Source organism: Protopterus annectens, chromosome 2.part2 (assembly GCF_019279795.1).
Source record: "Protopterus annectens isolate FY-2018-M chromosome 2.part2, PAN1.0, whole genome shotgun sequence".
Classification (NCBI taxonomy): Eukaryota; Metazoa; Chordata; order Ceratodontiformes; family Protopteridae; genus Protopterus; species Protopterus annectens.
In genome coordinates, this window is record NC_056730.1 from 848,295,035 (window position 1) to 848,318,573 (window position 23,539).

Below are 23,539 nucleotides of genomic sequence, written 5' to 3' on the forward strand. Positions count from 1 at the left end.
GGGGTCACCACAGTGGAACTCCGGTCTGCTAATGATTGGCAGTAGATTTTCACAAACGCCAAGGTGCCAGCTCGACATTTAACCTTCAATGAAGGCACGCCCATTTACACATGCCTTTCGAATGCCCACCCAACCACAGGGAGGACATGCAGACTCCACACAGAAGGCACTCCAGCTGAGAATCGAACAGGAGAACCTCTTGCTGTGAGGCAACAATGCTACTGCTGCACCACCGCAGATGTCAAAGAATGATAATAATAATAATAATAATAATAATAATAATAATAATAATAATAATGATAATGCAGCAAGTGAAATTTCAACTGCATTACTTAATTTTACAGACTATGTCCACATTACCTGATAAATGGCCCATAAAAATGAGATAATAAAACATCCATTAAAATTAGTTAAAACATAAATAAAATAAACATTTATTAACATTAGTATAAAACAATATTCATTGAATTCATATCCTCCCCATACCTATCAACTTCTCAGTACAAGAATCACGGACACAGCAAACAATAATGTTGGGCAAAGGCCCAAACAAGAGACAGATGTTAAAAATTGTTCTTATAAAATTGAAATGTTGCTAGAATAACAGGTTTTGCATTTTCTGAAACATTCTTCAAAATTCTGAAGAGTTGGTTATCAGTGTCAGATTTTTTTTTGATCAAAACAGTGATCTCCACCTTTCTCATATTTCTGTTTGCTCAAGGGAAATGTTATTCAAGAGTCAAAATCTCCCTTATTTCATGGTATGCATTACAGACTTAAGTCTTGGCAGGAAAAGGGCATTGATATGGATAGATGCACAGTGTATTGGAGCATGTTTGTTCATAAGTTTTAGAGTATGGCATCATTTTATTTCAGTTAGGGTCACAGACTGATTCTTGAAACATTTTTGCATTCAAATTATATTGTGATTTTTGTTTTTTAATACTATTGCTTGACGTCTGTAATATGCTTATTTTATTGTCTCAGAATAAAATATTGTTGTATTAAAAAATAAATAAACCCATATTTTTACATCCCAAAAATTCTGAAGAGTTGAGAGGCATCCTTCGTTCTACAGCTGCTACAGCAAACGTATGTCTCCAGCAGCAGTTAAGGTAACTATTGGGTTACTCAGAAAGAATGAAACAAAATGGCGGTCCTGGGTTATACTTACAAATGAATAGGCAAAATATTTCTTTGTGAGATACATAACAGGAATACAAAGTAATTTTATGGATTTCTTTGCTCAAGGTAGCTAAGAATGAAAAAAATAATAGTAGTAGTATTAAATATTTGACACTGAAGAGGCAAAAGGGAGGGGATCACATGTATGCCTATGTCTTATCTAAAATACACCAATGACAGCAGTGTAAAACCAGTATTTTAGTTTGCCGAGAAATTGTTTGAAAAAGTTGAAAGATTTTGTTTTACAGTATGAGAATCTGGAAATAAAAGTCTATGTGTTTTCCTTAAAATGATGTGTATGGCAGCAGAAATATAACATTAGAAATTTGTGCTTTGAAGAAAGTATGCTTTCTTGGGAAAAAAAAAACTATAGCTGCATGTAGTAGGGGTAGTGTAGTGGGAAGGCATGTGACTTAATTGCACATTAAGGTGTAGACTATTTTGAATTTTTGGTGGGAAAAAGTTTACTTGTCATAAAGTTTGAAAGAATAAGTATGGGACTGATGCTTTGGAGGTTGAATAGTAATACATAGGATTACCTGTGGCTTGATAAGTAAAACCCAGGACTGCCATTTTGTTTCATTCTTTCTGAGTAGCCCAATAATTGCATTAACTGCTACTGGAGACATACATTTGCTGCAGCAGCTGTAGGAAGAAGGATACCTCTGAACTGTCCAGAGTTATTTGGATGTAAAACCATGGGTTTATTTACTTTTTTTAGCATAACAATATGTGATTCTAAAAATTTTCACATTTTGTGATTTATTGTTTGAGGGTAGGGCAGTAGATGGCTATATATAGCAGACTCAGGGCATAGGCTGGTCTTGAATTTCGAAAAGAGAGAAAAGAGTTAAACAAATCTGATTCAACATAATATAAAGAACACTTAGCATAAAATAATAACAATGACCGACCAGTGGGAAAAACTGAAGTACTTTAAGAAATAACTGAATGTCTTCTGAAAGGAAGCAGCATAAAAGTTCAGTGATCTGCAAATTTATTACAGATCAAGAAGGTATTTACTCGGGGAAATATCTTGTATATTGAAGCTTGTCCATTAAATGCCTACATAGTAATCTGCAAGCCACAGGCATAGGGATGAGAAACTCTGTTGTTTTTGGAGAAATTACTTATTTAAAAGTTTTCATTTCAATAAATAATAATTGTGCATGTGAGTCTATCAGTTTTTTTGAGGCATTAATATAAAAATTGGAAAGTAAAGGTAAGTCAAGTGGTCCAAATTAAATAAGCAGTTAAAACACAGCAGCAGTAAAGGCAGAATAAAAGAAGTCTGGGAATAAAACCTTAAATTCTTCTTAGTTACATATAATGATTCAGTGACATAACATTGTTATAGAGGGATTCAGCCGTGCAGATAGGTAAAACAGTCTTAAGCAACTGAACATTAAACATAGGTCATGATTTTATGATGTTGTTAAGCAAATTCTTTCTACCAGTTTAACATTCCTTAATCAGCTTAATTCCTGATGAAACTAGCGTAGATTAGAAGAAACAGGATATTGTCTGCATGTGCAGTACATAGAAATTTGCAATATAAAAAGCAGAATAACTTGCTGTTTATATGTGCCAACCCTTTACACATAAACTGGCCCTGTCCACACATATACACACCTTTTCCTTACTCATTGCGAAACATTTCACCTGCAAAATGTCTGTTTCTCACGCTAATAAATACTTAAATGACAATACTTTTTATTGACCTTTCTTTTTGAAAAGATTACACATGCAGAATAAAATGGCATTTGTTTGGTCACTGAATGGATCTTATGAATAATTACCAGGAATAACAATGTTTTGATTATATTCACTCTGACGTAATGTGTCAACAGTTTAATAAATTATAGAGGGGTGTCTAATCCAAGTTTTATGTAGAGATGTGGCATTTTATATTCTTCTGTTTCAAATTATTGAATTTTTTTCTGCCCCTGGGTTTTACTGTCACATTGCAGTATACTGTTTCAAAAAAATTGGACCATCTCTGCGTTCTTCTATTGTTCAAGTACAACACTTGCATTTTGTCATATGCAGTTTTCTTAAATCCTTTAAGGCTTGCTTGCTCACTGAAATGCACCAAGCTTCCAAATCCATGGCACATACAAAAAATAGTTAATCCTTTTACCCTTTTTATACAGGGTTGGGGTGTTTTGTCAACTGTCAACACCTCCCTTCATTCAGTGCAACTCATCTGCCTTCTTCAACAGTCATGCCCAGCTGCTGCAAGTTTTGTCCCACATGCACTCCATCAATCTATTGGCTACATATTCTCTTCTCCTCTTGTCTTCTTTCTGTCAGGCTGAATGAAAGTTTGCAAGAATGCTAGACTTATTAAAGAGGTAGAATGTACACCCAGCAATACGTTGTACTGTTAGTGTAAGCACCCAAAGTTTCATGTAGTCACAGCTTTTTTGGGGTCATCTGCCTAACAACCTGTTTATCTATTTATGAAACTATCTTTACCAATAAATATTGGATATGTTTCACGGTAGCTATTCTAATGCAGAATTGTAACATCTATATTGAAGACAGAACAAAAATTGTTCTGGGCACATGATAAGGGAGAAGGCTGGAATTTGAATTGTTTAGCTTAAGCAAATGGTATTTAACATTTCCAGTGAATGGATCACAGTGCCTTATAAAAATGACATCAAGACTTTCTGTTTTTGTTAGCTAAGGAGTTAACTTTCCTGAAGTTTTTTGTGCTAGCCAGGTTTGTGCTTTGGAGTTATTTTTGGAATAGAATTGTGCACATTCTTTTATCTCTCATAGGAAAAAAAATGTTGTTTAATTTCCGTTAAGCCATACAATCTATTAACTGCATGAAACATATTTGTCTTCAAAGAAACAAACAATTCCACTAGCATTTTTATTCACAGCAAGAAGCACTGATTTAAGCAAATGGTCATATTTTAACAGGACTTTCTTTGTTTTGTCATGTAATTGGAAAGTATATTGTCAATATTCTTCCTCACTTGCACCAAGTTTTCCTCCCAACTGGACTAAGCTCAGACTGAATTGTTTGCATGCTATAGGCACACAGCTCCCATGCTGTAACAGAACACAAGCCAACCATTAATTAGATAGATTTAACATTCCCTATTTTGCAATATATCAGTCTGTTAGTGTACATAAACAGATTTAACATTCCCTTCCCCACTCTACCAAATTTCGGTCTGTTAATGTGTATTTTAGAAGCCCAACAATATTACTTAATACTTAGATTTTGGTCCATGGGTGAGTGACTTGCCATGGTAATTATTTCTAATTCAGTATTCTAGTGATGACTTTTGAATACACTGAGATAGTTTATGAAACATGTACCCATTCATTATACAAACACTGTATTCCAGTTTACTGATTATGTTTTACAGCACCTTTGTTTATATATGTCAGGAATTGTCAGAACAAATGTGTCTGAATGCAGCAAAACATTGATTCTTAGTAGATTTATTTGGCAAAACACAATCTGCAGATCTGTTCAGAAAAATCTTTTGGGTTTTCAAGAAGCTCTACATACAATATATCCTTCCCTGAAGTATTGTGAAGTGTACATTGGCAGTAGATGATTGTCACTGTTGAAGACACCCTGACCTCATGTGCAAAAATGGGAAAAAGAGGCTGTGGATGGGTGGATGGATGGGTGGATGGATGGATGGATGGATGGATGGATGGATGGATGGATGGATGGATGGATGGGGTATTTTAATAAAATAATGATATGTTTAGTGGAAAGCAAGGATTGTGAGCTGGAGATTCCTGTAGGTCAGAAGTTTTTTGATGAAGAACATATTGATAAAATATATTTGGTAAACTGTTATTTCAGTGAAATGTTTTTGTTTCATCTTTAGAAGATAATTATGAATGCTAACAGAATGTTCTGAGTCCTTCTGAGTTAGCAGATGCATATTTCATCTTCACGTCATATCATGCTTGTGAGTAGAATTAGGGACTTCATAGAAACAATCTTCTCTTTGCTCCTGGATATTAAAGCTACATAGACAGTGTTATATAGGTATATACAGACATTTGTGATAAGGTTGTGCACATCTGTGTTTAAAGATGAACATTGTGATGAAATTTCAACCCATTTGTAACTACAGGACATCTAAATAAAATTTAGGCAGACATAAAATATTTAAAGGCTGTAGAAAAGAGAAACACTACAAAACAATTTAAGCTTGTAAATAAAGTCATGAATTGAAGATAAGCTCAAGAAATGTATTTTATTTCAAGGCTTCTATACATCTTTTCTGTAGAAAACAAATTAAATCACATATTGATTTTGTGTTTGATTATAGGTATGAGAATTAATATAATTCACTGTGGTGGTCACAATAGCAGGATGAATAAATATTTTTTTCTTCAATGGCATTTTCATTTCTGTTTATTCAGTCCTTGTTCTTTCTTTTTCTAAATCTTAAAGTCTTCCTTGTGTGTCACTGACTTAAGTTCAGACTTTTGTCTGCTCCTTGATTGATGCTAAACTTGTTTCTTGCTTTGCTCTGTTTTACTTTTCCCCTTTCTCCTTCCATTGCCACATAGATCATTGGAGCTACAATTTTACACAGTAGTAGGGCCTACTGCAAAAAAATTAACAAACAATAAAGTATAACTGTACGGTGGATTCTCTATTTTAAGCTGATCATGTTTTCTTTTTTTTTTTGTTTTTTGTTTTTTGTTTTTATGTTTGTCACTCCTCTTTTTCAGTTATTTTGCACAGATGTATACTAAAAAATAACAGTTTAAGTCTCAAATTCTTTAGAGGACTTAAAACATAGAACCAGTCTATAACTTCCCAGAGTGTGTGACTATACTTCTTGTATATACTTTGTTTTACAGTGCCAAGACCTTGAAAAGTTTGCCTGATTCTCAGCTGTCAAAGATTTTTGATTCAATGGAGGAGGTAAGTATTGAGATGATATAATCCACAAAATGTATTCAAAGAAGAGAATTGAGAAAAACATTGAGAAACAGGAAGAAACTGCTTATACAAAATAATCAAAACTACCTACTCTTGTACTATATTGCTTTAACGTGAATCAAAATGGCAAACATGAACAAGATCATATAGAGCAATAATGACACTATACAGTCGAGAGGATGTATAAATCTGAAACTTGAAACTGGACAAAACATTGCAGTGTTAACCAAATACACTAAGCTCAGCAAAAATGAATGCTCCAAAGATGCTTTCAAAATAGCTTCATATTACAACTTGAAAACATTAAGCACTTTCATCTCAAGAAAGAGAGACTTCATCAGAATAATGAAGTACCAACACAGAGGCACTATATATTGTCCAACCACAAATGTCATTGGTTGATTGTTAATGAAGCAATTAAATTGATTATTCTTTTAAGGATCCAGGTTAAAAGGACCATTTTTTTTCAGCATAGGAAGGTTGTTACAAAAGAAATTCAATCATGTTATAATAGCATTCACACACTGCGTGTAAATCCCACTTTTCAGTTAATAAACTTATCACAAAAAAAATGCCAGCCTAAAAATTGTTAGCTTTTATATTAAGCACAGCAGCAATAGACACATTCTCATGCAACTCTGGGGGAAGGTCACTCCTAGTCTAAGTTGCTACTTCATTTCCCTTGCTTTTAAAAAGGTCTTCCAATCCCCCCTCTTGAATCCAATTACATTTTTTCTAGGATATCAAAACAAAATTTATTAAATCCACTCCACTCCCTGGAATGTTTATACAGGGCACTATATTCATTTTTTGAACCCCTCCCCATTTGTAGAAAAAGCAGGGTATTTTTTTCTAAGGTAACTAAAGGAACCGCAAAGTGCAATTGTTGTAAACAGTGTATCTACATTACAAAGAATCAGACCTTGGTGTTAGGTAGCACTATGAAAAGCAGAATCACAATCTAAAATGGCAATTGTACTAAAAGAGTTGTATACCTTGACTATTGTGTAGGATGTTTAGCATTTTATGTTGGCAAGACTGAGTATGCTCAAAGGACACGCATTTATGAGCATACATATGACATTGCCAGCAAAAATGAAAACAGTGCCCTGTATAAACATTCCCTGGGGTGCAATGGATTCAATAAATGTTGTTTTAGTATCTTGGAAAAATTGAAATTGGATCCAGGGGGGTGGGGTGGGGTGTGGAAGACCTTTTTTAAAAGTAAGGGAAATGAAGTGCCAACTTAGACTGGGAGCAACCTTCCCCCCGTGGGTTGAATGAGAATGTGTCTATTGCTCCTGTGCTTAATATAAAAGCTAACAGTTTATAGGCTGGCATTTTTGTGATAATAAGTTTATTAATTGAAAGATGGTGTTTACACGCAGTGTGTGAATGTTATTATAACAGGATTGAATTTCTTTTGTAACAACCTTCTTATGCAAAAAATAGTCTTTTTAAACTGCCTCTTTAAAAGAATAATCAATTAAATTTTTTCACTAACAAACAGCCAATGAAATTAGTGGTTGGACAGTATATAATGCTTCTGTGTTGGTACTTCATTATTCTGATGAGATCTCTCTTTCTGAGATGAAAGCACTTAATGTTTTAAGTTATAATATTGAACTATTTTTCAACCATCTTTGGACCCTACGTGGCATTAATTTGTGTTGTTCTAAATATGAAACTTGACTTAACTAGAAAAAAATGAATTATATGTAGAACATTAAAAGTGAGCACATGAAATCATTGACTAGAATTTTTGATGTGCACTTTGACACTCATTCAAAAAGTATTTAAGCTAAACCATGGATATATATTGCAATTGAGAAGCATCAGTAACACAATCAGTAATTATGATGATAATGGCTGAAAGAACAGAGTACTGTACTCCTCTAACTTTAATCTGTTTCCTTTCTTTTATCATTTCCTTTCTTTGTTTCTTTCATTCATCATTCCTCCTCCTCCTTTCAGTTGTGATAGTGCTTTTATTGGGGGTCTATATTATATAAGCAAATGCAATGAATTGCCATTGCTATATAATCGACCCACAATCCACGAAAACCCAAAAAAGTCGAACACATGGATCAGCAATTTTTTTCCCAGAGGAAAAAAATCACTGATCTGGAAAAAAAAGAAAAATCAAAACACAAAACAAATGGGGGGCAGCTTCGCCCCCATACCCTCGATATTGGGGCTGTGCCCCAAATACACCCTACTTAAAAATACCAACTCCAAGATTGCACCACAGCAGAGGAAATGGCAAAGTCCCGAAAATGGCCCAGTGATTTTTTTCCCTAAGAAGAAAATCGCTGTTCCGTGCTTTCGGTATTTTGCCATTTTGCATAATGACGTTCGACTAAACAGCATTCGCAATTCATTGCATTCATTAAAATAACAGGGAACCTTTGATTCTTCTTTAGGCCATCTGTGTATTTCTTCACACATTTTACTGCCAGCTGCTGTATCTCCTTCACTATATTCACAGATGTATTGATTCCTATGACATGTCTCTGCCAGTACATATCTTTTGAAAAATAAATAGTCTTACTTTTTTTCTATTTATTGTTTGTTATGTAGATCAAAAGGACTAACCCTTCTGTACCTTGCTGATCCATAACATATGAAATATAACAATGCCGGCATATAGGACCTTGCAGGAGAAAGTGAAGCAAATGTACAGTAAGATATTTGGTATAAATATTAGTACAAAATGTAGAAAAGTACCCATTATTGTTAGAACAAAAATACATAACATTGTGCTCATCTGACTGAGAATAAAAGATGGGGAGGGGGCTAATAAGAGTTTTAGTGAAGTATATAAATAAGTTACATTCTTAGATTTGTAGTAAGATACAGAGATTTTACTGAGTTTCGGTATTGATTTCAGGGGTGAAGCCAATGAATTACATTTTGTACTCATAGATGCTTATTGCTAGTCCCCCATCTACCTGGCATTTAAAAAGTGGTCATATCACTTGAGCTGTTGCCCCACCCCACTCTTAATGTGTGTAAAATGTTCAGCTGCTCAGTCAAAACTATTAGCGGAATTGTTTTTAGATTTGCAATCCTGTCTGTAAGCATGCTATATACATGTTTTAAAAGCATTCACCTATATGGTTGTAGATGTCATATGGCATTATAAAGCCCCAATGTTTGTAACAGATTTACAAAAAATGTACTCATTAGAGTATATAGAGTATGCCTGGCTACACTCTTGATTTAGTTGTGCTTATAGATGTTACTAATCATTTGACCCCTTTTTGTGAGAGAGGATAGTAATATGATGAGTCTAAAGGATGTGAGAATTTAAAACATCACTTAGAAACCGCATTGCTGTTTGCAGGTACTGAGGCACTGACTTAGCAAAGAACTTTTTAATATCAGCAGTGGAAAATATGGTTTTGAGTTTAAGTATGTATGGTGAAATTAATCTCCAAATGCCAATTATGGATACATGACCACTGATGCAAATAAAAGACTGTATGACTGAAGATGCAAACAGATATTTGACCAAGGAGCAAATGATAGGGGAAAATGTTAAACGTCTTCCCCTTATAAAGACAAGCTACATCTGTTGGAAACGACTGGGAACATGTAGACACAAGGAGCCCTACTGCTTGACAAGAATTCAGAATGTTTGAGATGGTAGACCTAAAGCAGTATTCGTTCTGGGATGCAGCCTGGTTGAGTATGATTTTGTTCTGACTGAAGGATGACTGGAAGAAGTGGAATGCTGACAGAAGAAAAGTTATGTATTGATACATATAGGAAGAAATGTGCAATGTCCAAAAGATCTTTCCTTTTCTATCTCTGCTATATAAGCAAAAATGAGGTAGACCATAACAATTATATACTTTGGGAAAGGGAGGCTAGAGATTATTTGTATGTTATGCAGCAAAACTGCTTTTACAAATCTGAAACATAAGTACATTTCATTATCATGTAAACCAATAAGCCATTTGGGCTCTAAGCTGGGTTGTGAAATACTAGTGAGTTCTGTATGCTGCATGACCCCGGTCAATTGTTTGAGTATCAGGGAAATTGACATAGTTCCTTCTCTATAGAAAGCCAAAGTGGATAGTAATACCCTGAAAGGCAGAGAATCTTCTGATATGTATAGGGAAGTTCCAGAATATTCAAGAATGGAAGCAAATGCTTTTTCAGAGAAAGTGTATAAACAGAGCTTATAGATTGTACTTCTTCTCCAGCAGATGAGGCAGCTACATTGTTTATAATGTAAATCAAATATTGTGGTGAGTGATACTTACAGTAAAAAAAAGTTTGAAAACCATTATTTATATAAATCATCACAGCTGTCCTTTAAGCAAGTCTGGCTAATAGCACTGCTCTACATAAATGGTGCTTGCTGATGATATGATTCAGTGATTTTCCATTGGTGCTCTGGTCTGCATTATGTAAATGAGCAGGTTTTCACAGTCCTTTTCTTAAATCTTGTGTTATTCTCAATACACTCCATTCAGCCAAGGAGAGCCATGTTTAATCTAAACTTAGTAAAGTGCATGAAATGGCCATTAAACCAAAACAACAGATATGATTTATTATTGTGGTTAAAAACCAAATAAATGGATTCACTAAAATATATAGATAATTCAGACAGTAACTTCCAACAGGAAAGTTATAGCTAAACAGTAAATTCAGTCATGGATAGTTTGAGAACTAAATGACATGTTCAAGGGAATAAGCCTAGACAAGATCAGTTTTCCGAGGAACAAAATATTTTATAACAGTTTAGCTCTTTCTTCTTTGAGAAAGATGTATGTTACATTGCAGCTCAGCATGCTTTTTTGCAGATTTCTAGAAATGTTCTGGTCTTACACTGCTAACACAGGAACAAGCTGGTCGATGATGATCTGTGGAATCAGGAGAGAAGTCTGGAACCAGTAGTCCCACACCTGCATCTGATCAGTAAGGACAGGAATACTGTTGGGCCTATTATAAAGAAGCCAGTTTTGATTACCATATGGCTGTTGGGTGATCTCTAAGCTACTCATCAGTGGAACTGCGGTCCCTGACATCCATGACTTATGGAGTTCAGCTCTATCCATTTCAGTAATCTGGATGGTGTAGGTAGGCCAGGATGGGGGCACCGGGTGGTGTTGGGGGCACTGTGGAGACCTTTTGCCTATAGCTAGATATAGATAAATTGATAGCTGGAGATGTAGACACACACACACACACACACACACACACACACACACACACACACACACACACACACACACACACACACGCACACACGCACGCACACACACACACACACACACACACACACACACACGCACACAAATATAGATGCATGAAAAAGAAGTACTACTTAGCTTTCAAAGGTTCAGCAAGTGATAAAATAATCCTTGATTAAATAAAGTACAGGAACTGCTTACATTTCTTATTACATCTTCCAGCTCTAACAGTAAACTCTGACTGATGTCAAAGACTGAAAGTATCTGAAAACTGAAAAGGAACATTCTGTAAAATGCTACAAATAATGATAGAAGTGACCAAGTTGTTAGAGGAAATATCAAATATGGATGTATAGAAATGTTGTGCAAAATTCGCAATAAGAGAAAAAAAATGTCATAATACTATGGAGACATAGGCACATATCCCTTATGTTACTGCATAGTTTGATAACCACTGCCACTATTAAAATGAAAAGAAGATCCATGGAATCTAACAGCATACTCAACTGTTTCATATGCTGACTAAAGGAAAACTCAACAACACCCCTAGCAGCCATGTTAAACAAGAAGTAAGTATGTGACTATATCACTGACTTATGGAGTTCAGCTGTAGTGGTAAAATTTAGAACTACAGGTCACATCTGACCCATACTATTTAAGACCCATCATGTGAAACGTGGAGCGTTATCCCTTATCAGGAATGATATTGGAACCTACTTCTGACAGCTATGTAGAAGTATGAGTTTCATTTTGGAAGATCTTCTATTTTGAATCTTATGGCATTCTTTAAACAGGTAAGAACCACACTCAATGAAGGCCTGTTAGTGCATGCACTTATTATGACTTTTATGGTATTTCACACTATTTCACATAAGGGAATGAATGACAAATTAGAGCCATTACATGTTAACTCATAGAGTTCAGCAGGTAAAACACCAATTAAACAAAAGGACATAATGAGTCAAGGTGGGGTATTGCCTTTCTAACCTGACAGGAGTTAGGAGGGATTTTTGTGCTGAGTACTGAGGGCAGTTTTTTTTTTTTTTTGGTTATTCTTATCAGACATATAAGTGTGAAAATGTCTATGGATAAGTGAATATACAGATAAGTGGAAACTGGGCCACATAATTACTTCATTAAAAAAAGCTGAAGTTCTCCGAAATGGTTTGTTTAAAACAGTGCACAAGTGGTGTAATAGCAATGCTCTCACCTTTAATGTCATTAAATGTAGCATCACATTAAATAACTCTCAATCATAAAATGCATGGCAGATCATAAAAAATGATATAATCATTAAAGAGTCAGAGTAATTTTCGACAATTTAAACTTTGACCAGTGTGTTGCTTCTGAAGACAGGAAAGCATATTCTCTACCCTATCTAATCTTAAGGGGCATGTCTAGTCACACTGATGAGAACATTGTTCCAGTTAATAGTTCACTGGTCCAACCCATTATTGAGTATAATCATGCATTTTTAGCCTTCAAACAAGCCACCTGAAAGTCACAGAGAAGTTGTAATGGCTCCTTAATGATTTTCTACTACAATAATCATAAGCATGGAAACCTGAACTATTCAGAAATGCTTCATGCACTGTTATATTCTGTTGATAAGAGTTTACTCAGATGTGGCCTTTGCCGGTTCTATAAGGCAACACCTGAACCAGTGCTGTTTCAAATTATACCTGGAATGCAGTGATGAGGGAGATGACACTAGATCTGGAAACTTAACACTAAACATGCATATAAGTAATACAGAAAAGAGTTAATTGCATCAAACATCCCCTTTCAAGGTTATGGTAAAAGCTTTTTTTCAGGACAAGAAAGTCTTTAACGTTTATCAGCAATAACCTTGACATACATATTAGTACAGCGGACATTAGAAAGTTGTGATAAAAATATAAAAAGTGGTTCCTGTAATGCAAATAAATGAAATTTGTGTTGGTGAAAATGCTGCTCTGCTATAGGATTACTGTCAAATGTATTTCAATGCTGTCAACATATTGTCTGGGATGGTGTGTGTACACCAAACAATATAGTATGTGGGATTCATACATCAGGCATTATGGTGAAACTTGCAGAAGTAGAGCATACAACAACAAAGACTGATGTGGAATAGCTGCAGAGATGCTGTTAAAAGGAAGAGCTGAATAGCATGACAGAGATGGTTGACTCTCACTGAAGAGTAAATGTTATGGCTAAGAGTAGGGATTCTTAGATGTTACCAGCCATAGTGTTTACTCAAAAAAAGGCTTCTGTCTCAGAGAAAGAGCTCTATGGACAAGAATAAGGCGTGTTGTTGATTTTCAGGCAGAAAACTGACTGGAGGAGACATTTGTCTCTCTTTGAAAGATAACATTGTGGCTAAGAGTAGTGACTCTTGGAAAATAACAGCTGGAAAGTTTACAGGAAGAGAAACTGGAGCAACAGGAAATACTTGTAGATCTATCTGACTCACTATCTGAAGTTTGATTAAAATTACTTGGGACCAGAACTGTAAGACTTTGTTTTGTTTACAGTATTTTTGTGCTACAAAATTAAGCAATTTATCATGTTATCTTTATGCATTACTGTATGAAAACTTCAGTGATTCTGATGGTATGTTTACAGTGTATGTCTTACATAATACACAATATAGATGATTCATATCCAAAACTGAAAAAAACGGAGAGTTGCAAGTTTGAAATCTAACCTTCAAATGGCCTTCTATTTGAATAAAGATATTGATTTCAAAATGAAAATGTAAATATATTATTACAATAATTAAAGGTACAGAGGAAGTATTTTTCTAGGGGGTATGACACCTCCAACCTTTCCCCCCTTATTTCATATACTAACTCCTTTAATGAACTACCATGAAGAAATATGTAACTCCATCAACTATGTTTTTAACAAATGGTGCAGTTTTCTTAACCATTTAACAAACTGCATTACTTGTGTTGGAATGGCCTTCTAATCAAATTGCCACTGCAATGATATTATTTGAATCAACTAGAAAAAATAACTACTCACAAATGTTCAATTTTAAATAAAGGATGGCAAATTACTTTATTTTCAGTAATAAAGCATTTAAACTCATTATGTTCTCAGCACACTTAATCTACAAAAATAGCTGTATTTGCCTTTCACCAAAACATTATTTCCTTGAACTATTAAACCAATCAAAAAAGCAAATCAGTTACTTTTTCCAGTTGTATAAAAAATGGCCAGTAACTTACCGACAAGATCAGTCTGCTTAGTGGTATAGAGAAAGGATGTTTAGTGCACTAGTGTGTAAAGTTGGGCGTTAGGGACAGTGGGAAGGTTAGAGTTAAGGTTAGCACACATGAATAAGGGTGGGCAGGGAGATTCATCTCCCTTCACTATCCTACTAATGTGTGCTAACCCTTATAGCAACCCCACATATTAAGTCACTAAACATCCTTTCTCTGACAGCACCACTAAAAAAGACAGATGGAGATAGATAGACACACATGCACACACATGCGAGCACTTCAAAAATACCAGATTCCAAGCATAAAGACACAGCTAAGTTTTCCTTCATGTGGGCATAAACACTTATACACATTCAACCCCAATACTGAAAGTTTCATTGGGAATGAGACTTTTGGCATAACTACCCACTCCTGCTTATCTAACATCTGATACTGCATGCTTTGACTGTTCCTGCACTCAACAAAGCTTGCATTCAGACAATTCTGACCCTGGAAACAAACACACACACACACACACACACACACACACACACACACACACACACACACACACACACACACACACACACACACACACACACACACACACACACACACACACACACACACACACACACACACACACACACACACACACACACACACACACACACACACACACACACACACACACACACACACACTGCAACAGGTAGAACATTTGTCCATGATGCAGGGCTTAGGTTCTATTCCCACACTAGGCAGATCAATGACTAGCACTGCAATGCAGCATTAGGGGGTATTGCAGTTTAGAGTGTGTTGTCCATTGGATGAGAAGTTCCCATCTCCTTGAGTTGGTAGTAGTTCAGATGGATGTAAAAATAGTAGGGATTCTTTATTAGTTACAACTTATGTATACTATTTACATCATATACATTATTTACAATTATTTACATTTTATATTTATAACACAATATAGTTCATATACTTCAATTATTTCCCCCAGACTTTTTCCACAACCAAATGTGTTTCGTCTTCAAAATTTCAGATAATACCTATTTCCCATTACATTTTATTTCATTCAGTCTCTCATTAAATTTTGTCCATAGAATTATTTCACCTTTTTTCTTTCCTGTTACCATAATATCCATATTCTATCATGTTCATATTTATGACTTCTATACTTTTAAAATCTTTCAATATCTTATTTTCACACAATTTCTCTCATTATTCTCTTACCCTCACACATTTCAAAAAGAAAAAAAAAACATGTTCTGTCCCTTCCCCACAATATTTATATACCATTCCTTTTATAGGACATGTTAGCTTTAACAGGTAATTTACTTATTGTCAGTCTCCACATAACATCCTTACATTCATAGATCCTTTTACGCCACAGAAGGCTTGTTTTAATTGCGTTTCTTTCTTCATTCTGTAAATGCTTCCAAGGGTAAATATAATAGTGCTCACTCATTATATTTATCTTTCTATACCACTCTTTTCTGTTTTTATTACTTTTTCTGCATTCAGTTTCCATAATAAAATCTTATTCTGATATTCTTTTATATCGTCATTTACATTATTCTTTTTCTGTCTTTTCCCAGTTTGTATTCTTTCCCGAATATCTTTATATTTGCTTTTCATAATAACTTCTACTAATTTCCTATTTTCTTCTTTTAATTCTACCAATGCTTTATAAAGATTCAAAGAAGCTGCATGGATAATAGGATTAATTAACCCTAATCCTTCCCCTTCCCTAACATACAAGATTCCTCTTCTAACAGGACTCAGTCTTGAGCCCCACATAAATGAGAATACAGTCAAGAATATCTCCTTTTAATACTTAGATGGAATTATGTATATATATATATATATATATATATATATATATATATATATATATATATATATATATATATATATATATATATATATATATATATATATATACACACTTAGTAAGTAGGCCATTTTACCTAAAATAATAGAATTACTTTTTTCTTATATGACAATCTATATGATTTCCAAAATATACATATTTCTCTTAATTTTATATATAATTTTCACCCACTGAATTTTCTCTCTGCATATTCATTCCAAATATTATTCCCAAAATATATGTCTCATCATTAAAGTGAATACCTTCTAGTTTCCCCCAAAAAAATCCTTTACTTATATCTTTATTAATATCCAGAACAAATATCTTTAAATACTTATTTAATTTTTTAATTCTACATTCCATCCATTTCTTATTCTTAGTAACTAAAATGATATCACCTGTGTAAGTAAGAATTATTGGAATATGTATTCCATCTATCATCTTATACCTTGCCATTTTCAATTCTGAATTCATTGTGTTAACAATCACATTAATGACTAATGCAAATAAGTACTTGCTAGACATCCTTGCCTTTTATCACATCCCATTTTAATGTATTCACTTAGCTATCCATTTAATATTAGTCTTACATTATTATTGTCATACACTGACATGATTACCTTTATTTTTTATCACTTATATTGTAATCTCTTGATGTATTCTCTAACTCCTCATATTGTATTCTGTCAAATGTTTTACTCACATCTCCTACCATAACTTTAGTTTCTGTCTTTTTATTTATAATATCATAGGTTCATAGGTAGGTACTAGGCTATTGGCCCTAGGGCATATACAAGCCTAGCCAAAAAGGTACCCTGGCTTTCACCACCCAAGAAAATAATTTTCCTGTGCCCCTGTCGAGCAGAGCCACAGAGGTTATCTCCAGGGTGAATTTCCTATTTCCCATCCAATCATCAAGATTTTTCTTGAAGAGTGCTAATGAGGAGCTTTGTTTGATATAGATAGGTAGTTTGTTCCAGAGTGTGGGAAGTCTCTGGGACAGGAATCCAGCATGTTCTGTTTATTGTTGTGACAAGGTTTAGGTCCCTAGAGCGTGTCGCTTGGAGAGATTGAGATTTCTATAAATGGAGCATGTCCAACAGCTCTGGGTTTGACATAGCTTTGTATGTTAGGCAGAGATTGCCTCTGAGTAGGCGATATGTGATAGAGTTTAGCTGGAGTTTTTTGAGACGGTCTGCATAGGTCATCTGTTTGAGGCCAGTAATCCTCTTTGTGAGATATTTCTGCGGCCTTTCCAGTTGTTGTAGATGTCTTGTAAGGTACATACCAAAAGGGGCATTGTACTCTATAATAGGTCTAATGAGTGACAAGTTGAGGGTAACAATGACCTCTTTTTTCCTGGATGAGAAACCTTTTGTGATGAGGTGTGCCATGTAGAAGGATTTCCTGATTACTGTGGTGATGTGATTATCAAAGGAGAGACTACTGTCCACCTGTGCCCAAAGGTCTCTTTTCACACTTTTAGTGTTAAGTAGACTACCAACTATGTGGTAGCTCATGGGTACAGAGTTTTTACCAAAGAGGATGACAATGCACTTTTTGGCATTGAGCTTGAGGCCATGGCTTTGACACCAGGCATCTGTCTCAGTGAAGCCCTTTTGTAGGATGTCCACATTGTTAGGAGTTTCAATTGTGGCTCATAGTTTGCAGTCATCTGTGAACTTTAGTAACCAAAGACCTTCGGTTTTAGCCTGTACTTCAGAAAAGTAGATACCAAACAGGAGAGGACCCAGGACTGAACCCTGTGGTACTCCACTTGTCACTGGTCTGAAGTTGGATTTGGAGTCTGCTACTTTCATAGTGTGGGTTCTGTCACTGAGCCAGTTGGCAACCCATCTTGTGACATAGGGATTTATACCTTTTTTAGTGAGTTTATCTATAATTCCAGAGTGGGGGATGGTGTCAAAAGCCTTGGCGAGATCTAGATAGGCTGTGTGAACCACCTTACCCTTGTCTATGGCTTTGGTGACTGCTTCAAAGAAGTCAATCAGGTTTAGGAGACATGATCTGCCTTTTACAAACCTGAACTGGATGGGGTCCAGAGTTTGGAGATTACCAATGTCTTTGTTTATAATCCTAATCATCCAACAGTTCTCTTAGTATCCATAGTAAATCTTGTCTTTCTTTCCCTTTTTTCCAAAAATTGTACCCTCAAGCAACTTAGCCACACCTTTTCCTAATCCTTTTCCCATTATTCTCATAAATATTTTATAATCTGTATTGTTCACTACTATTGGTCTCCATTTTTAATATCCTATTTTTCTCCAAATAAATTTCATAACCCCCATACTCTGGTCCACAGATAAGTTACTGTTAACAGTTACTAGATCCCACATCCATGCCGGTGACTCCCTCTACTCATCTTACATATCCAAAGTTTGGAACTCCTTGCCTTCACCCATTACCCTGGAATCTTCTCTAACCAAATTTAAAATGTCTATCAAAAGCCATCTTAACAACAAATGGTTATGTCCCTGCTCCACACCAGACTAACTTCAGTCACACTTCACTACTGCTGTAACTCTTGCCTTACACATATAGTCTCTTCATAGGACTGCACAGTCTTATCAATACCCCATTCAGATGCATGATGTGACTGTATATAGTTAACATACCTTAATATCATTTGTATATAGTGTGATCATTTTTAAATGTTCTTGCCAATGACTTAATAATGTTTGCTCATTAATATGGCATTGTTGTATATAGTAGAAACATGTTATTATATTTTGCTTGTATATTTTGCATAAATGTTTCTTTGGTTCTTTTCTCCCCGGGCCTCCACTGAAAATGGACATGTATCCAGTCTGACTATCCAGGTTAACAAATGTAAAATAATAAAATAATAAATTAATAAATAATATCTCTTTAACTATCCATTTCCTAATCACTTATTCAACACTTCCACAAAACATACATTTAGCCATTCTTCCATATTATAATACATATAAAACTCAATTCTGTCCATCCTTGTGGCTTTTTCTGTATTCAGTTCTTTTAGAATTTCATTAAACTGTTCCACATTTATATTTTTTCCATAATCTTGTTGTCTTCCTTGCTTAATTTTTTAACTTTCCATATATGCCTCTGTTTTATCCCCTCTTTTTAAATGTATTTTATATACTCCTTTATTAGTTTTCAACTGCCTTATTACGCTGTCATTTTCTCTCACTATCTTTCTCAACAATGGACCCACTTCTTTTTTCTTTTGTTAAAAATACCTTTGACATTTTTTAAATCATCTTCTGATTTATTTCATATATTTTTTTCTTCTTTTCAAAAAAGCTTGTATTATTTTAAACACCTCTCTAAATATTTCCTGACTTAACTTGTATTTCTGCTTTGTTTTCCCTTTTCCTCACCATCTGACATTCTAAAAAAGCATTTTTTATATTTTTTTCTTTAAAGTGTATCCACCAATCTGTCTAGTCTTCATAGAAAATTCTTATTTCTATATATTTTCATAATTTATCAATTTTCCTTCTATCTTCCTCATCTAGATCTTTCTCATTAAATCTTTTAATACATTTACCTAACCCTATATATTGAATATTACAAAATAATCAATTTCTGTTTTAATATTATTTTTGTAAATCCAGTGTTTACTACCCCATAAATATAAATTTCCATTTTCACTATTCCATACAACTTCTTAACATTATTCCCTTCTTTCTTTCTTTCTTTCTTTCTTTCTTTCTTTCTTTCTTTCTTTCTTTCTTTCTTTCTTTCTTTCTTTCTTTTTTCTTTCTTTCTTTTCCTTAAATTGAAATTGAAATCTCCCATTAATATTATTACCCTACATATTCCTACATAATTTAAGATTTTTTTTTAACATTTCCTCTCTTTCTTTTTTAGTAACATGAATAAATTGCAATGATTCTGTACATGTGTTTTTATACCTTATTTCTAACACTGTTATTCTACCTAAGTCCACTGCAGAGTAACCTAGGACTTTTCCTCTTTATTACATAACACACCAATCCTTGAACATGTGTCCTTTCCTATAGTTCAAAGAATACTTCTACTCTATAGCTCTTCTGTCTGTAACATTTCTTCTTCTGTTAATATAGTCATGTATTCTAAAATAATTACATTCATATCAAGTTGCACACACCATTCTAAGACACATAACCCTATTTTAATATCCTTTATACTATTAATATTTATAGACAGAATTTTCAAATGTTTACAAGTTTGTTGTTACTTCCATCTTCCCTTTGCCTTTTTTATTCTCATAAACAATCACACTTTTAAATTTCCTTTTTCTATCTTTCACCCTTTCACTATTGAATTCTTATTTCCTCTCACTATTTTCCAATTTATGTCTTCCTCTTCATGTGTTCCCTGTACAACTTCTTCACCTTCATTACGTTCACCGTCCTCATATATTATTTTTTCATTATTTCTTTATTCTCCCCTTGTGTAACATCCTGTTCTTCATGTTTATGTTCTACTTTTTTTTCTATATTATCTACACATTCTTGTATTTGCCCACATTTTACACATTAAATCACATTATTTTGCCACATGCCCCGTCTTTCCACAAATAAAACATTTCTTTTACCACAATTACTTATTAAGTTATCATTCTTTCCACAGAAAAAAAACATGTTTTTGATTGAACTTGATATCTGACAAAACCTCTATTACCCTTACATTTATTACCCTTGGAATATGTATAATTTTATTGTTTTCTTTTTCAAAATCATCCCACAATCCCACCCCCAGTCCATAAACCTCTATCATAATATATTATTGTAGCTTCTGTACTTTCTTTGCATGTAGTCTTTAAACAGTCCTTTAATGTTTCTTTATCAGCTTCAGTTCAAAATTGTATATTGTACATTGTACATTAAAAATTCAATTTTTTTGTTTCTCAATTAAATGTATGTACTACATACGAATTCCAAGGATTGCAGTCTTTTTTTTTTCAAACTTTTCTAAAGAACTTTGTATATACTGTCCTGTCTCATACACAATGTTACAATAAGTATCTTTATTAAGATGTATAAAAGCTGTTACTTCTTTATGAGAAGTTCCCAAAGCACCAATCACTGTATCCCATACCTTATACCTTTCAAGTTCTTTCTCTTCTTTTCTGCTAAGCCGTACCACAAATTTCTTTTTCACCATCTCTCTTTATCCTTCTCTTATTCACTTCTTTCATTCCTTTACCATTTGTTGATACAATTTCTTCTTTTCCTACAATCTCTCTCAACTTCTACTCCTGTATTTTGTCCATGATTTCACCACACAAAGCTACCAGTTCACTTTCTGGTTCCCTCTGTCTTACTATTTCTTTTAGATATACATCCCACAACTCTCCTGATTGGAGAGTTGTAGTTATACATTCTGATCTCAACCCATCAAACAGACTTGTTTGGAATATGTATTCAAAATCCTGTGAAAGTCTGACAGCCTTCATTTCACCATCCTTCTTTACTTCACTTTTCTCCTCCACTCTCACTAACTCATCCGATCCTCCAACCTCATTTCCCTTTGAGGAGTGGCAGATTTCTGATACCACTCCCTTCTCCAAATCCTTTTCTTCTACTTACTGTTCAACAACCTCCTCATGCTCACTTGTTGCACCCATCTTCCTGCAAGCTTCTCAGAGCCACCTATGTACTCAGATTAGAAGACAGAAGTGTAACAGTAAAGCAGTCTCTATTTGTTATGAGTAGGGGAAGTTCCCCATTGTTCTGGCCAAATTTCCCCAACTAGTGTAACTATCCCCTTGGGCCTCCCCTGAAAAGAGGCTACCAGCCTACCCAGTCAACAAAGGACATATATATATATATATATATATATATATATATATATATATATATATATATATATATATATATATATATATATATATATATGTATATGGGTCTACTGCTTTTCATCGGATGCCACGTATTTGAAAAAGAGCATTAGACTGCTCAGTTATGCGAAAGTGCACTTATTCAAAAGTGCACTTTTGTGAACTCAGCTTCTACGAATGGATCACACCACAGTGGAGGACAGCAGGAAAATGTGCTATGTCCTCTACTGTGGTGCGGTAGTCACGGACCTTAGGGTTAGGGCACAGGTCATGGTAAGGGGATAGCCCTACTAGCTATCCCCTTACCATGACCCGCTCCCTAACCCTAAGGTTCATGACTACTGCACTAAACGGCAGTACGTAGCCTGTTCACTGAAGCAGGTTTCGTGAAAGTGCACTTTCAATTAAGTGCACTTTCGCGTAACCCAGGGTCTACTGTGTGAGTTTGAAGAAGTGTATTTTCGAACTTATACAGTAGACCCATATATATATATATATATATATATATATATATGTGTGTGTGTGTGTGTGTGTGTGTGTGTGTGTGTGTGTGTGTGTGTGTGTGTGTGTGTGTGTGTGTGTGTGTGTGTGTGTGTGTGTGTGTGTGTGTGTGTATATGAATACATATGTAAGTTTGATTAGCTGCTTAGGCATCTGACAGTGCAGGTAGGGATGGTGGGTATGCCTATCTTGAAAGGAGGGAGCATGTTGGGTATATCTCATTAGTGGAGCTCAAGCAGAAAACATTATGCTGAGTTGGGTAGGTGGGGAGGACTGAGCAGAATCCAGCATTCATTTTCCTTTCCATGCTCTGCCCAGGCTGAAGACAGTGCCAGCTCACAGGGCAGGACTTAGACTAAGGAAAATCTCTGACTAGTCTACAGTATAACAGCTGTTTGCTTGGTCATCCCACTCTAGAATGCCAGTAGTACATTAAATCAGGGCTGGATCCAGCACAAGTGACCTAGACAGTTGCTTAGTACTTGATCTGAACTGGAGGCCCCATAAAGGTCAGGGAAAAAAACATGTCCTTCCCACATTTCTCAACCCCACTTGCCAGTGGAACCTCTTGTCTTCCTTGTTTTCATGATCTCTTCTCTTTCATTTCCTCAAATTTACAGGCGGTGTGAGAGAGAGAAAGAGAGAGAGAGAGAGAGAGAGAGAGAGAGAGAGAGAGAGAGACTTTCAGGAGCCTTGTCACAGTCAAAACAAACCAATATCATAAAAACCTGTAATAGCTCAATCATGTTTTGGAAACGCTGACACCCCACAGTACTGGAGACATCAGCATGTTTAGTGTGGATCTGGTAT

General features: G+C 34.9%; 1 protein-coding gene across 1 annotated transcript in view; it reads left to right on the top strand.

The window, feature by feature from the left end:
- Positions 1-23,539, top strand: part of LOC122795985 (cGMP-dependent protein kinase 1-like) — a 1,306,845-nt gene that overhangs the window by 322,449 nt on the left and 960,857 nt on the right. Inside the window, exon 6 of the mRNA XM_044064466.1 lies at positions 6,043-6,106. Coding sequence (XP_043920401.1) covers positions 6,043-6,106 — 64 coding nt within the window. The remainder of the gene's footprint in view (positions 1-6,042; positions 6,107-23,539) is intronic.